General features: G+C 41.6%; 1 protein-coding gene and 2 long non-coding RNA genes across 3 annotated transcripts in view; 1 reads left to right on the forward strand and 2 right to left on the reverse strand.

The window, feature by feature from the left end:
- The window catches only part of LOC307045356, a 138,919-nt gene that overhangs the window by 103,169 nt on the left and 18,702 nt on the right, over positions 1–17,048 (reverse strand). The window lies entirely within an intron of this gene.
- Positions 346–4,432, reverse strand: LOC307045346 (general transcription factor II-I repeat domain-containing protein 2-like). Its single transcript, XM_079690966.1, has 2 exons — positions 1,986–4,432; positions 346–1,784 (listed from the first exon to the last, which is right to left on the reverse strand). The coding sequence occupies exon 1, from the start codon at positions 3,817–3,819 to the stop codon at positions 1,990–1,992; it is 1,830 nt and encodes a 609-aa protein (XP_079547092.1). The 5' UTR covers positions 3,820–4,432; the 3' UTR covers positions 346–1,784; positions 1,986–1,989.
- Positions 4,308–15,166, forward strand: LOC307045355. The gene is made up of 3 exons (XR_013809882.1): positions 4,308–4,446; positions 5,024–14,943; positions 15,032–15,166. It is a non-coding gene; the product is annotated as an uncharacterized lncRNA (long non-coding RNA).

A 17,048-nucleotide genomic window follows, 5' to 3' on the forward strand; every position in this document is an offset into this window, starting at 1 on the left:
ATCTGTGAGTGAATTGTTTTCTAACACGACCCTTTTATTTATATTAGGTCTTAAAGTTTTTGCATAAATTAGGGTGTGGTCACATTGAGTGACGGCTCTGTGAAGTGACTGCTGCTGTTAGCTTCTTGTCTCTCTGCTAGCTGCTCCGTGAAGCTACAGGCACTCTGCCTGTTCAGCTCATCCAGGGAACACAACTTGCCCCCGGCCGTGTTTGTTTGTTCTTCATGCTTATATATCGGACTATTGTGACTCGCTCTGCGGTTGAAACAGACGGTGCATGAATGCGGTTTTGCGGTAAGTGAATTTCGAGTACTTATTTATGTGTTAATGATTTTAATCAGCTACGTAATTAATGTTACGGCTTGGGTTAGCGTGTAAGCGAGTGGTAGCTACATCAGTGCTAACGATGCTAATAGTAGCCTCCAAGTTAAAATCATAGACTATATTTATAAAGGTTAAAACGAAATAGACAAGTGTTAAGCGTTAAGTGGGATAATACTGTGCAACAAACGGCTTCTGTTTGAGGTTGATAAAATAAGGTCATCCTTGTAACTTAGAGAGATGATTATTATTTAGGTAGGAACTCTATGCATTTGCTAAGGTTAATTTAAATTGGCTATGCTCAAGTATGTAGACAAGCTAATGTCGAAGTAGTGTATGTGAAATCAACCTCACAACAAGATGTGTGTATATTACAATTATTAATGTCATATTTCAAGATGATTACATAGATATTACAATATGGTTGGTTGAGCTGGAGTTCATTATTGAGCTTACACGTTAACTCACAGTCATCTGAAGAACGAACCCAAACCTTGTTGTTTTTATGAATTGCATTACCAAATGTGTATCAAATAAACAGTAAGCATTGGTAACACAACTTCCAAAGTTACAGTAAAATAAAAAGGACCCTGACTCGGACAATACACAATCCAACATGTTCAACAGAAGAGAATCAGTTATATTGTTTGTACACATGGTACTTTACATATATATATATCTCTTTGTTTAAGGCAGGGGTCCCCAAACTTTTTTCTCTGGGGGCCACATTATCGTTCCTGACTGTGATGAGGGGCCGGGATCGATCATGTGGGCTGTATACTAGGCCACTGCCTGTTATAGCCATAATTTCTAGCACAAAATAGTTCATCATTACAAGTGATTTGCAAAAGAAGTGAGTATTTCACATGTTTTTCAATTTGAAATACCACAGGTATTCCTTTTATTTTCTAATAACAACCATGTAAAAATAGCAAGGAAAGGTTAGAAAAACATGATGATTGACAGTTTATGAGTGATACAATAGAAATGGTAGGCCTATATTACAGTGAGATGAGAAATCATCAAGACAAGAAACTTGGTGAACAATATATCAACTAACCAACTCTTATTTGTATATTCAGGTGAGATTTTTTTTGTTCAAGGTGAAAATGCAATGAGCACCCAAACACTTTTACAGCACAATTATCATCCCTTTGAAATAGGAGATTGAGATGAGGGGCAGTGCATAAAGAGTAGAAAGAGGAGAGAGAGGAGAGAGAGGAGAGAGAGGGAGAGAGAGAGACAACGATGGAGAGGCAGATGCTGAGAGAAGAGATTGGGAGGAGAGACTGAGCAGTAAACCCTCGGCAGGTTAAACTAGAAGAGAGTAACAGAATGGGAAGTCAGCAATATGTGCAGTAGGTGAACTGAATTGGTACTTGTAGCCAGGGTGGAAGGAAGGATGGATGGGCAGTGATCTTTGAGGTCAGCAGTTGCAGTCCCCTCTCTTGCTGCCTGGAAACCTGGCATAAAGGGATGACATTGGACACATTCAGTAAATTACATAAATATGCTGCCTGTTGTTCCTTGTGATGTGATTTTACAAATACAGTGTAGCATTATTCATTAAAATTCATTAAAAACATTAATCATATTTCATCAAAAAATCATAGTTCATGTTTACAGCCATATAAAATTGTAATAGTTAAAATCAGTATATTTACCATATCAGTGTGAACTGTGTGCTTGCTTCTGGCTGGTGAGAAGTCCGATGTCTGGGTGTAGCCTAGTGGTTGCCAGTCTCAAAGTTTGATGCAAATGTTCATCTGAGAGTCTGTTCCTCGTTGGATTTTTTATTTGCTTCATGCGGGAAAACGTCTGCTCGCAGGTGTAGGTGCTGCCAAAAACGGTACACATCTTCAGAGCATGTTGTTTAATGTTTGGGTAAGTGCCCTCTGGTAGCTCAGCATAGAACTCAAGGAGGTGGTCAGGCTTGAATGCGTCTTTAAGGACATCACAATTCTGCAGCTCGGCTAGTTCAAACTGAAGAGAGGGAAGTGCGTCGTCAATGTCAGCAGCAAAGGGGTTCTGGAACAGACTTATTTCTTTGTTGTTGACATGAAGCTCGCGGAAGCGCACACTGAACTCTCGCTGCAGAATCTCCAGGGCATCTTTGCACTTCGCGACTGGGAAAGGGGCGGCTGGTTTCTCGGCGCAGTAGCTTTGGGTGGCAGGGAGATGTGTGAAGTCCAGCTTTTGGACCTGTCGCACAAGGAGCTGCAGTTTGACCTTGAATGCTTTTATGTGTGAATACATGTCGCTGATGAGATTCCCTTTGCCTTGGAGCTGTAGGTTGAGGTGGTTCAACAGTTCAGTCACATCAGTTAAAAACGCGAGGTCCCATTTCCACTCCGGGTCGGTCAGCTCCCGTACCGTTTCACCTTTAGATTGGAGGAAGGTGTTGATTTCGGGCAGCAGGTCGTAGACACGGCGCAATGCTTTGCCTCGACTTAACCACCGGATTTCGGTGTAGTATAGCACATCCTGGTGAGCAGACCCCAGCTCGGAGAGAAAGGCCTGGAACTGCCTGTGTTTCAGCCCATTTTTCCGGATGTAGTTGACACAGTGCACAACCACCTTCATCACAGACGCCCACTTCAAAACTTTGCAGCACAGCGCTTGCTGGTGAATCAGGCAGTGGACTTGAATCGGTGGGGCGAGACCTCGTTCCTCGAACTCGCCGTTCAAGCGCCCTACTAGACCCCTCGTAGATCCGACCATGCTAGGCGCACCATCTGTAGTGACACTGGCAAAATTAGCCCATTGCAGACCAAGTTCGCCCATTGTTTTGCACACTTCGACAAAAACGTCTTCTCCAGTTGTTGTGCCTTTTAGGCTTCTCAGTGATGCCAGCTCCTCTGACACTTCAAAACGTGTGTTGACTCCACGAATAAAAATCAACAGTTGTGCCGTGTCCTGTACGTCATTACTTTCATCCATGGCTAAAGCAAAACACTTGAATTCTGCGGCTCTCTCTCTCAGTTGGTCAAACACGTTTCCCCCCATCTCCTCAATTCGTCTCGTCATCGTTTGTGCTGAGAGACTCACCCCACGGAAGGCATCTGTCTTCTCGGGACACACCTCCTCGGCCACAGCCAGCATCATGGCCTTCCCGAATTCTCCGTCTGTGAACGGCTTGCCGTGGGTAGCCAGTAGGTTAGCTACTTTGTAGCTAGCTCGGACAGCAGCCAGGTTGACCCGGGATTGACGAAGGAAGGCATCCTGTTGAACAGCTAGTCCGCCTTTCAGACGCCGAACCTTATCATCTCTCGCTAGCCCGCTCAAGCTAGCATACTCTCTGTGCCGGGTTTCGTGATGGCGGCGAAGGTTGAATTCTTTAAACACGGCCACATTTTCTTTACATATAATACAAATGGCACGGTCCTTCCATGGAACAAAAAAATAATCCTTGGTCCATTGTTCTTTAAAAACCCGACACTCTCTGTCAATTTTCCTCACTTTACTGCACGCCATTACACTGCTGTTCAACTGTAGCATAATATTTTCTGCGCATGACTTCGATCAGCTTGTAAGGTGGCGGAAATTCGGTCATAAACATACGTCATATAAATAATACAGACACACATATTAAATTATATAAAATATAAATGGTTAATAAAAAAATATTTTAGTGTTAAAAAAACAAGATGCAAATGTAACAGATGTCAACCAGAACGTTACATAACGTTGCTTTTAAAGCGTGATAGAGGCGCTGGCGATCTGATTGACAGTTCCACTGTTTGGCTCATGGCCACTACCAGAGCCGCTCTGGCCACTACATACTGACGGCCTCGAGTTCTAATCTCAGGTGACGGAATGAACAGCGATTACCGCCCTCGTTTGGAGAGTCATGTTATTATTTCACAAAACAAGTTGGACAACTAAAATAAAATATTTAAAAAAATATTTTATAATTTTTTTTAATTTTTTTTTCTTCTTTGGGCCAGTTCAAATGGTGAGGTGCAGAGAGGTGGAGGGCCGGTCAAAGGGGCGTGGCGGGCCGTATGCGGCCCGCGGGCCGTAGTCTGGGGAACCCTGGTTTAAGGTGTCCAGGTGCTGTAGACAGGCTGGACCAGAGAGTGAGAGACAGAACTGGACTCCTCACAGCAGTAAACTTCAGCTCAGGTACAAAGACTCTTTTTTTCATACTGTACAAAGAATCAAGAAAGATTTTGGTTTAAATAAATGAAGTATTGACTTTAATACACTGATGTTCCATTAAACAATACTAAATACTAGATCACCTACACATCAGTTAAGTTGAGGGGTTTTTCTGTGCAAAAAGTTACATTTAGATGTTAACAAGCAATATGATTTTATCAGCTTTCTAATTTAATGTATTAAAGGCAAAGATATTTAACACATAGTGAAAACTGCTACTATTTATCTCTCAATATTGTCTGTAAAAAACGTGATAAAAGTTATTCTTTCAGTGAGACAACTTCGCAAGCTTCTACAGTTGCACTACGTTTTGATAACAGTTAAATATTATTTTGATAATAACATATATTTCAATGTTGATGAACTTCATACTTTTCATTCATAATCTGATGGTCTTTGTAGCTCACTGTTGAAATAAAAAAAAAACATTACAATTACAAAATAATTATATCTACTTTCCCTAAACACACAAACACACCGCTTTCATAAATAACACACTTGTTCTGCAATAATATGTTTTGTTTCCTGTCATTTTTGTTAGGAAAGGACATGCCTGAAAGACACGATATGTTCTCCTTCTCTGAGGGTCAAGAAGAACATCCAAGAGGAAAATTAAAAGCTGATGCTTTGAGATTTTAAGACCAGTACACTAAGAAACTACTTTTATTTTAAAAACAGTCAGCTGATCGAATGCACCTATTTCCTTATCTACACTCCATCAGCTGATTATTTCTATTTGCCTCGCTTTATGAGCTTCACATCACTTGTGCCTTGTACCGCAGAGTTTGCAACGTCACAAATAAATGGGGCCAATCTTCAGTAAGAATAATGGATAAAAGGAGTGCAAATACAATTTATTGAAATGTAAACCAAAACTTAATCAAACATGTTTTAAATAAAAAGCACATATGTACAGAAGGTGTAAACCTATTAAATGTATGAGTAAACACATTTAGTCAAATAAAGTGACAGACTAGGCCTATGCAGTTGGTATCAGCTTTGCCCAGCATGGGCTCCTCCATCAGACCAGGTCCTCCTTGCAGAGGAAAGACCCTCAGTCCTCTCCAAACCAACAGAACAGGACGTCCATCACACGGAGGTTTCTCCCTGAAGTCTCTGCAGCTTTCTGGACACCACGCTGTCTCAATCCGTCCACACTGAATATGAGAGGGGGAAAATGAAAATAACAAATGCAATAAGAAACATAAAGTTGACTGTTGAGTTGCTCAATTATTTTAGATTGTCAATACTATTACTGTATAACTAATATATCAGGTTAAGAGGCACATTCAAATAAAGATTGGTCTTTAAATACATGTTGTCTTTTGAATTGTTTTTCGAAAGTCAAGGATCTAGAACTGGTACTTAGTTTTAATGATACAGTCTGGTTATTATGCTGTTAGGAGGAGGCCTCACAGGTAAGAGCACTAACTAGCTACCATCACATGTACCTTAGCTTGACTTAAATGTATTAAACGTATAATTAAGCGATATCAAAATATAAATAACTAATGTCATGCAAACATATTAATATTTGCTTGATTCCAGTGTAGAATTTAGCAAAATTGCATACAAACGTTAAGATTTTAAGATTCTGAAGTATTATGCTAAAAACTCAATAACTTAGATTATTATTTATAGTTTTGCTGAATAGTTTCATGTCCGCTTACCTTAGAAACGTAAAATACCACGGCAGTGTGCAGATGGGGAGCATGTTAGCTTAGCTTGGTAGCTTCAGCTAGCTCTGGAACTTCCAGCTCGGTGGCAGCAGGTCCCGCCTCGGCTCCGCCTCTTTGCCCTTATTTGGAGCAGGCTGGAGAAGGCGGGAGTTGAACTCTGACGTCACTGTCGAGCCGTAAGTGGCCGACTCCGCCTACTAAGGGCTTCTCGGCAACTCTGCAGAATCCTATGGGTGACGTCACGGACCCTACGTCCATTTATATATACAGACTATGGAATGGACGCTCACATTGCCTTTAAGGGCAGCCGACACAAAGGAATGCCGTGCTTCCATGAGCGTCAAATCCCGCCGCAGATGGGAATACATTGCAATCATTTGAAAGCTATTCGCGTCCCTTTATGAAGCTGAAGGAGCCTAAGAGCGTCACAACTGCACGCCACGGGACCCTGAACAAGCGTCGCTCCTGGACGTTTATGTAGTGAGAGTGTGTTGGTGAGGGAAGAAAAAATAAATATAATTTCTTTCTTTTTTTTTGTGGAAAAAACTTTTATTTTGAAGGCCCGATTTTCTAACGCTTTGCATGCAGTTGGACTGAAAGTAACGGAGACCATAAACGGTTTTGAAAACTTGTAACATCTTTGCTCATATTTTTTCGAGTCTTCTGGCCAATCAGAATCAAGATTGTTGCCGGAAGTCCCCACGGAGAATAACTTTGCGGTAAAACTATTCTTTATACATCCATGTGTACAACTTCAGATAAAAAATGAACACATCATGAAATATGACCCCCGGTTTGATGATTGACAGGTCACAGAACAATGGGGGCTATCTACCCTATCCACAATTTAAAGTAATTCACAGACTATCTCCTCTTTGCTGGAGCAGAAGGTTCAGCTTCAGAACAAAGTGAATAACAAACAATGGCATAAAATATTATCAATATGTCGGGTAGTAATAGATTTATTTATTTTCTTCTCAGAGTGTACCAGAATGCGTAGTTTATATGTTAGTATTTCAAAAAATCTCCTGGGGGACAATTCCCCCAGACCCCCCTTCTGGGGTTGGGTTTTCAGCATGTATGCCTTTTTATGTTATACGGTTCAGCTTTGATTCCATCATCTCATTAAACCTTATTTAAAAGCATACTTTAGTTATGTGAAGGGATATAAGGGATATATGCACTGTACTTCACTTTAATTAATATTGTATGCTGAAAAATGTATATATATTACAGAACGATTTTTTGTTGAATAGATTTGAGTGGTTCAAAATGTTGGGTCGTGATCTATTGACTAGTGAAAAAGTGGGTCCCGAGGCCTGACCAGTTGAGAACCACTGATTTAATGTATCATATGTTCGCCAAATTGACATGAAAGCACTAATAAATGTAGTTCCATCCACTTGAGTTTACAACTACAAAAATAATCGATTTGTTTTTATATCACATCCCACGGGAGGAAATTCAGCAGCTCTCACTACCGATTTTGAATCCTAATTTAACCATCATCTTCACCACGATCATTTATGTTTATGTTTGCCAAATTGACATGAAAGCACTGACAAATATGAATATTCTTTAGTCAACTTCATTAAAACGTTATTAAAGTGCCTAAACTCAGTAATTCACAATTTCTACGCATGACAACACACTTTGTCTGTGTTTGGCTCTCTCGCCGCACAGTGAAGCATTTCCCGCATTGACATCACTTCCGGCTTCCCCCAAAACTTCAAAATTAGTCGAAGGAATTTCCCTGCGATGTTCGAAATTATTGTTTTTTTTTCGGAACGGTATCGCACCTTCTTTTTTAAACTGATAGTTCGAGATTAATGGTAGCCCAATATTTCATTGCACAACAGTTGTTGGGAGGCTGTCACTGGCTCTTTAAGGACAGAGGTGTCAGTCCACTGTCTGTTAGAGCCCGGAGTGGTGTGTACTGTTAACGAATGACCTTTCATGTACGTAGAAGACTTGTTGTGATGTTTTTATTTATAGCTCCACAGTCCCACCATCGCCATATAAGTATAAGAAAACATTAGAAGTATCAAATTCAAATGAGCAGATGAGATTTACTGAGCAGAGTTCATTCTTTTTACCGGGTAACTTGTTAACATTTTGGGCACTGAGATTTTCCCTTCAGTGCCACCTCAGGCCAGAATATCATGGAGGAATCCTTTTCATTTCATTTCAAACCTTTATTTAACCAGGTGGTCCCATTGATATCATCCATCTCTTTTTCAAAGGAGACCTTTTAGTTTTAGCTTCTATGAACTTTTCTCTAGCACCCTCCTTTAGAGAGATGTTACTGGTGAAGCTCTACAGTAGGAATAGCAAAGTTATTCATGTGTTTATGTCATGTCTTTACAACTTTGGGGTGTAATGAAAGCAGGATTTCAGACTTTGATGCTTCTACTTTGAAAGAATCACGTGTTATAAATGGAATGATTTCAAGCCAGTTATTGCACACACGGCAGAGCTAGTGAGAAATTATGAGCTGCAAAGGTATCACCAAGTAAAATACTTTATCTCAGTTAACATCTTGCTGTTTTAAGTCTGGTATTGTCACATTTAAGATACTGGTAATTTAATTATTACCAGTCATTACTGTTAAGATACTGTTGATGGACATGTGTTTAGTATAAAGCCTAAACACATCAGAATCTGAGCATGAGCTCAGTTGGATTTCCTATCCCAGTATTGATCAAATGATTATGTGTTGAGCCTTAAACCAGCTCGAGCATGGACATGAGAGCACAGCTGTTGCTAGATGCTTTGGAGCTAGCAACATTGGACCTGACGCATCCATTCAGCCTGATTGTTGCCGAAAGGTCCCGCCTTTTATCATTAGTTCCTTAATGTGCATTTTCTCTTGCAACATAGTGAAAGATCATCCCGTCAGAGGAAACTCATGGAATACATTTGTTAAGATGATGAGAAAGGCAGGATTGTTGAATTTGTAAGGACTTATTTGGTTGAATTTGACACACCCACTATTGCAGCATGAAGTCACCTCTGAACACACAAGGGGCAGTTCTCAGGTTCAGGGGCCATTTCTATGGCGTTATATTTGTGCCTCTATCCTGAGCATGCAATGAAACATGTTGAGCATAGAAAATGCTATTGAGCGCACACTTGAAAATGTTTGAGCACAGAGAAATATATTTTCTATCACAAAACTCCTGCTTCGTGCGCAAGTAGACCGCTGAACGCGCTCTCTCTCCCTCGCTCGCTCGTCCTCTCCAGCCTGTGCGCGCTCAGCTTTGTCTGCGCTCGCTCAAGTTGTCACAGCGTTACAAATGTGCCACAAAACCAACCAATCGGAGAACTCGAGAAGGTCAATTCTGATTGGCTGGTCCAGCCCATGTAGAGAGAAGAGTTGCGACAGCGGAAGTCCAAAATGCTTGATCGTCACGTGGTTCAGAGAGACTAAGAAAGTTCCCGGAAGTTCGTGGCTGGCCATTTGAATCACGACTTGAATGCATTAATAACAGGATAGAAATCCAATTTTTGGTAATTAGTTGTCAACAAAGGTTTTGATTTGCAATATGTACACAACATATCGATATGTGTATGTAGTTATATCAATGTGTTTGTTGGTTTTTTTTTAAGTAAAATGTGATAATATTTGAGGATTAAGATAAAATAATAAGTACTTTATTGATACCAATTGGGGAAATGTTTATGCTGCAGAGTGAGTGTGGGTGAGACCCTTGTGGCTGCTTACTGTTCAGGGGAACAGCAATTGAGGCTGTGAATCATGTGCTTTATGATTTGAATAAATGCCCACACCGGGTTGTATTTTGGACATTCTGCCTCTGCCTCCTTGCTTGGTCTGGGCCGCTCAATTGACCTTTCGCAAAGCCACGCCCCCCCTTGGTTACTGTTGCTAGTCCGACAAGCTGAGAGCCAGATGCGTTAAACAAAGCCATAATGGAGGGTCTCCGTAACGTCGGAGTCGCCTTAACAGACTCATTTTGGAGCAATAACGCAGCAATATCCTCCAGGTCCCGACAAAAGGGGCTACAATACGCTATGGAGGGTTATATCCACAGTATAAACATTAGAAAAGAGGGAGGCAAAACATCAATAGAGGCACTTGCATACAGGTCGCAGTGCAAGAGTGAAAAACCACATGAGCTGTATGTCAAATTCGACGGAATTATTATTATTATTTTGGAATAATACAATCACAAGAGGCATTAAATGTTGTAGTTTGTCTAAAGTTAACTACCGTTTCCTTGGTGGCTTTCTGCATCCACCTTGTTGTTCCTTTGTGGGGGTCGGGGTGCCCACTTGTGCAGCAGGATTAGGGAAGTCGGCAGTAGGCTTTCCATTAACAAAATGCTACAAAGATTAAAGCAAAATATAAATGAATGATTGCCTGTTGGCTTTCTTGTTTGTACTTTGACCACAGGTAGACTAATAACGGAGCTCAGCTGTTCAGACATTATTATGCATCAAGTGATATACATGGTCAAAACGACCTAGAAGCACACAGCTTACAGCTGTAATCGTGTGACTTTAGCTAACGTTAGTTAGTGAAATTAGTTAATTAAATTAGTTAATTTGTTAATGTAATCTTTGCTAGCTAGCTAGCTACGTTAGCACGTATTTACCTTGGAGCAAACGTATTTGTGTTTGTTGATATTCGCCATATTCAGCTGGGCATGGGGCCTGCCGCATTTCTTTATCCACTGGCGACATCTCTCCTCTAGGGTTTAGGAAACGGGTAAAATATCACCCACCCCCCTCTAAGCTTATGGGATATCTGCTATCCGATTTGCAAAGACCATAAGCACAACGCTTCACCATTTTCGCAATGAATTTGAACGCTAAGCTTGTCGGACTTCCACAGGGAGCCGCGCACGTGATCGAATATGATTGGACAACGGGCATTTAGGGGCGTGGCTTTGCGAAAGGTCAATTGTCCGCTTCACAATTTTACATTAGACAGTTAAAATACTAGAATTAAGCAATCGAAAATGTAAACATCTTAAATAGAAATAACATAGCATTACAAAAAGTAGAAAATATACATATATAGTGTGAACAGCTATTTTACCTGTTAACGTTGCCTTGGTTACAGAGCCTGTTGCTGTTGTTTATTGCTTTGAATTCTTTAAAACAAATATTATCTTCTTAAACTTGTATGGTAGTCAAGAACATCACATCCTAATGTTTATTGATATATTTAAAGGGAGGGGAGGAAGGTTTCAAAATTCAGATTAGAATAATTTCTACCATTTCTTTAATTCATGGTGGTTTCAGTAATCCCCTGGTAATTGAGGACATAAGTCATCTAAATCAGTGGTTCCAAACCTTTTTTGTCTTGTGTACCCCCTGAGCCTTTTGTCATACCATGAGTACCCCCTCACTCATACGTGCTGATGATCCTTCACAAGTAGAACGTAACTGATTATTGAATGAAAATAACTTTATTTCATCTCCTTAATTTGAACATCTAATTCTCAGGCATTTTCTTAATTTTAACTTAAATCACTCAATAAAAATGAATATGTTGCCTTGAAAATAAATAATATAATCAAATAAATACATATGAAATCAAAATAATCAACTTATCTTTGCTATATATCTTGTAACATTTAGGCTTAAACCTGGAGCCCCTTTGAATAAGTCCCCTTTAAACAGGCAATTAACTTTAATTCGGGAACAAAACACTTAGCAAAATAATATCCAGAATCAGTATGGGCCTAGCAGTTTCTTTTCACCAGTCATGTGAGCTTTATTGAGACACTTGAGCTTGCTTGTCTTTCATAAGCTTTGATAGTTCTGGAGGCAGTGTGGAAAAAGCTGTGACCAGGCTGGTCTCCACATCCAGTCTGTTCCTCTGCTTGGTTTTGATGTGTGTTAAAGCTGAGAAGGTCACCTCACACAAATAAGTAGAACCAAATGGCAAAAGTTCAATCAGTGCATGTTTTCCCAGTTCAGGATATTCCTTCTCCACATCACACCAAAACTCAGTCAATGACTTCTCAGCATATGCCATCTTCAGACCACGGTCAGATGATAATTCCATCAGAGGCTCCTGCAGCATTGCTGGAAGGCTGTTGCTGCTCTCACTCACAATGAATGGGTTCCTCACCCAATCCAGTCTTTCTGACTTATTTTCAATGTCCTGAAAATAATGGCTGAAATCAGTGCAGAGTTTGGACAGGTGTGCTTGCACCAGTTTGACCACTGGACCCCTGGCAACAGCAGTTGTGGCAAGATGGGCATTGAGTAGTGGGAAACAGCTCACGTCTCCCCATACTTGTCAACCCTCCCGATTTTCGCGGGAGACTCCCGATTTCATTGCTCTCTCCCGGTTTCCTCCCGGGGTCATATTTCTCCCGCATTTCTCCCGATTTCTGACAAAATCAGATTTACACACGACTGTTTCCACTCGGACTTTAATACAGCTACACCATTGTTTGGTTTCCATGGTAACACGTCTCTTTAGTAGCGCGCGCAACTCAAAGTCTGAGCGGGTGAGGCAGATATTCACAGAAAACAGAACAAGAATCGACAACTACTCTACTCTCTGCTCACTCCTTTCCTGTAAAATGCAGGTCCAACCCACACATATGCTCCATCAAGGACGGTGCTACAGGCCGCAAGGCAGTGCACTTACAACTACAATAAGCATGTTAATGTTAATCTAACAGCTCCAGCGATCCACTAGCACCCCCCCCCCCCAATTTTGCATTTTGAAATTCTCCCGATTTCTGAGGTCTAAAGGTTGGCAAGTATGCCGTCTCCCTCATCACATTTCCTCTCCCATAGTTTGAGCTTTTTTGTGAATCCTTGAACTTTGTCATACAGTTTCAGGATATGTGACTCCTTGCCCTGAAGTGATAGGTTGAGCTCGTTTAGTTTGGTAAACACATCAGCAAGATATGCCAGGCGCGCCACCCACTTGTCATCCTCAAGCTGCACAGCAAGAGGATGCAGATGCTCCGTCAATAACAAAAAAAACTTCATTGCGAAGTTCATAAAGTCTCAGTAACATTTTCCCAAGAGACAGCCAGCGAACGTCTGTGTGAAGCAATAGCTGATCGTGCTCTGTGCCGTTCTCATGACAAAGAGTTTCAAACAGCCTGTGATTCAATGGCCGACATTGGATGAAGTTTATCATCTTCACAGCATCATCCATAACAGCACTTAAATCAGGGCTCATCCTCTTGCTAGCTAGTGCTTCACAATGAATAATACAATGCATCCATTTAATGTCGGGATTTACCTTTCTTACGTGCCCAAAAAGTCCCTTTACACGCCCCGTCATCGCAGCTGCTCCATCAGTACAGATGTGGCTGCAGGTTTTCCACTGCAGATGATGTTCTCTGAAGAAGCTGTCGATAACCTGGAACAATTCTTCCCCAGTTGTCTTTCCTGGCAGCATTTTGCAAAATAAAATAGGCTCGTTTATGTCCGAAGCATCTTTGTAACGCACGAAGGACAGGAGCTGCGCTTCTCCACTCACGTCTGTCATTTCATCCAGCTGCAAAGCGAACTGACTGGCTAGTTTCATTTTGTTCACCACTTGTCCAATTATATTAACAGACATATCATTGATCCGACGGGATACGGTGTTATTCAACAGGGGAACTTTCTTGAGTGCTTCGGCTGCTTTCTTGTCTATCATAATTTCGGCCAACGCAGTCGCTGCAGAGAGAATGAGCTCCTCAACAATAGAGTGAGGTTTTTTTTATTTAGCCACAAGCAGGGACACGGCGTAAGATGCCTCGAGTGCTTTCATTGACACATTCGTGGGTTTCATCATTACTGTCTGGCTCGACTTAAATTCCGACAGCTTTCGTCTGTAAAATTCTTCACTTTTATCGATACTTCCCGAGTGTTTGGTGCTCTGGTGTCTCTGTAAATGCGCTGGCTTCATCGCACTATTAGCCAGGACTTCACCGCAAAAGAAGCACTGAGGCTGCGGTGGGTCCGCAGAAGTAGAAATGAATCCAAATAATATATATGTTTCACTGTACTGCCTTGGTTTCAGTTTGGCCTCTTTCTTACGTTTCTCTGCGGGCTCCTCCTGGCCTGAATCCAGAGCAAGCGGACGTTTCAGCCATTTATCCATAGTGCAGACCTACCAGTTTTTTTTCTGAGGAGGTCATTGAGGACTTTGACGAGTGCAGTTTCTGTACTGTGGTGAGGACGAAATCCAGACTGAAGGGGTTCATAAAGCTGGTTGGTTTGGAGATGGCAGTGAATTTGTTTAGCTACAATGCGTTCAAGAGTTTTTGAGAGGAATGGTAGGTTGGAGATGGGGCGGTAATTAGTGAGGGAGGAGGGATCAAGACCAGGATTAGGCTAGGATACCGGATAAAGTTAGCAACACACGTTAACCATGAACAGACTATTAATCCAACGTTGTGGAATTAGAGAAAAGGGGCTTCTTAACGTGCTTTTATCCGGGATCGAGGGAGTTAAATATTAGTTAAATATAACATTGGGGCTTGTGATTGTAGTGGGTGGAGGTGGTGAAATGAGGATATCCATTTTGGAGTTCAAGCTAGTATAATATAGTTAACGTTACACAATAATAAGAAAGAGAGCTATTTTTGTGATACATCGCTATTGATATGGATTTAGAGTGGATATTTGAGACTTCCAAACAGTAAACAAAAACGTAATTTATGGGTGAGTGTTTTTAGCAGAGCCATATAATGTCCTTGTGATTCTGTTGATTATTACCTGTCTGTATTATGTTGCAGCTCAGCTGATTTTGGATTGATGGCAAAGGGAGAGGGAGTGAGAGTGAAAACACAAGGTAAGTTTCAAATAGGTCAGCAATTTCTCATCCTATAGGTTGCTAGATGTATTTAACCCTTTCTCCTGTCTTTGTCTCCCTCTTTCAGCACAAGAACCCCAGGGGGATTCAATGGAGCCTGAAGACCTGCAATGAGACCCTCACCCTGAGCCTGAGTCTCAACTCCCAGAGCTTTGCAAGCCTCTCCCTGTTCCTTCTTTTGATTAAACAGACGTTAAGCTTCCCAATGGTGTGGTCTTCGTTTTGTGAAAAATATGATTACCTCACATGTTGTGTTGCTGTTGTTGTCTTTTGTGATAGTTAAATTGCTCCTGCTGCCTTGAGCCAGCCATTCTTTCCTCCTCTCTGTGTCAGTGGGGAAACCTTACATTCATACTCCTTTCTCTGAGCGATTGGAGCATCCCCAGGCAGCACAGCAAACCATGGGGGAGACTATATCTATATGCCAGGACAACACGGAGGAAAAGGCACGGACAAACTGCATCCATGCTATTCAATGTTTATTGAATTCTATTTATTTTAAATGGATGTTCCTAAAACAACACATTTTACATCATCATCATGCTGCTGCTAGTCCTTTGACTCATTGTGCTGTCAGTTGACAATCATTGATAGGCACCTGTCGGTCTCCTGTCCTTTCTGAAAGTCATAAAGATTACATTAGTCATTTAGATCAGTGTTTCCCAACCGGGGGTAGCTATTAAAACAGCTAAGACAGCTATTAAAACTTGGATGCAACATAACCTCAAACTGAACAGCAACAAAACAGAACTCCTCCTAATTGGCTCCAAATCCACCCTCAGCAAGGTCACTAACATAACACTCACCATCGATGGCACCATTGTTTCCCCCTCCAATCAGGCACGCAACCTTGGCGTAATCTTTGACCCCACCCTCTCCCTCGAACCTCACATCCGCCAAACAGTCAAAACCTCATTTTTCCACCTCCGCAATATTGCAAAAATCCTACCCTCTCTCACCCGCCCCGCAGCCGAACGACTAATCCATGCCTTCATTTCCTCCCGCCTTGACTACTGCAACTCACTTCTTTACGGCATCAGCACTACATCCCTCAACAGACTCCAACGGGTTCAAAATGCAGCTGCACGTCTCCTCACGCAAAACAAATCATGGCATCACATCACCCCAGTCCTCAAAGATCTCCACTGGCTTCCTGTCTCCCATCGCATCAACTACAAAATTCTGGTCCTCACCTACAAAGCACTCCACCATTTGGCCCCCCCTTATCTCACAAACCTTCTCACTCCTTATCAATAGAGAGAGACCTGCCACCTCTAATGCTTACAGCAAGTAGTCCATTCCTCAGAAGGGTTCATGTACATTTAGGCTACGGTTTGTTAGCTGTTTTCTTAAACTACCCCTTTAGCTATGTTGCCGGCTAGCAAATTCAGGCATTGCAAACAATAACGTGATATCAGAAAACTAGAAATGTATAGCTCACCTGACACTGTTGCGTACTATTCTCTTCATTCGAGTCTGTCATGTCCTGTAAATGTCAACGATGGATGTGTAATAAGAACGTCAACAGCCTGATGGCAACCGAAAATCCCTCTCTCATCTCAGATAAAATATATGATTGGAGACGACCAGCCAATCAGAATTGACCTTCTCAAGTTCTCTGATTGGTTGGTTTTGTGGCACATTTGTAACGCTGTGACAACTTGAGCGAGCGCAGGCAAAGCTAAACGCGCACAGGGTGGAGAGGTCGAGCGAGCGAGGGAGAGAGAGCGCGTGCAGCGGTCTGCTTGTGCACGGGGCAGGAGTTTTATGAGAGAAAATATATTTCTCTGTGCTCAAAAATGTTCAAGTGCGCGCTCAATCGCATTTTCTATGCTCAACATGTTTCATTGCGTGCTCAGGATAGAGGCACAAATATAACGCCATACATTTCCTGCAGGTCTACTGTGCTAAGCACCACAGTGGAGTCAGGCTGCAACCAAACACACCAAGTTTTAAAAAGAGGACATCTACTATTTGACACATGTACTACTTCTTAAAATGGAGAAAACAACCACTTTAAGGGCAGTTTGTCAAAGAACAAGGAAGTGGCTTTTCCATGTTTCCCATGAAACACACAACTTGCT

The sequence above is a fragment of the Notothenia rossii genome (assembly GCF_949606895.1).
Source record: "Notothenia rossii genome assembly, chromosome: 6".
NCBI classification, from domain to species: Eukaryota; Metazoa; Chordata; class Actinopteri; order Perciformes; family Nototheniidae; genus Notothenia; species Notothenia rossii.

Coding starts and splice junctions, on each gene's coding strand:
- LOC307045346 (XM_079690966.1), bottom strand. CDS start 3,819: ATGCTACAGTTGAACAGCAGTGTAATGGCGTGCAGTAAAGTGAGGAAA.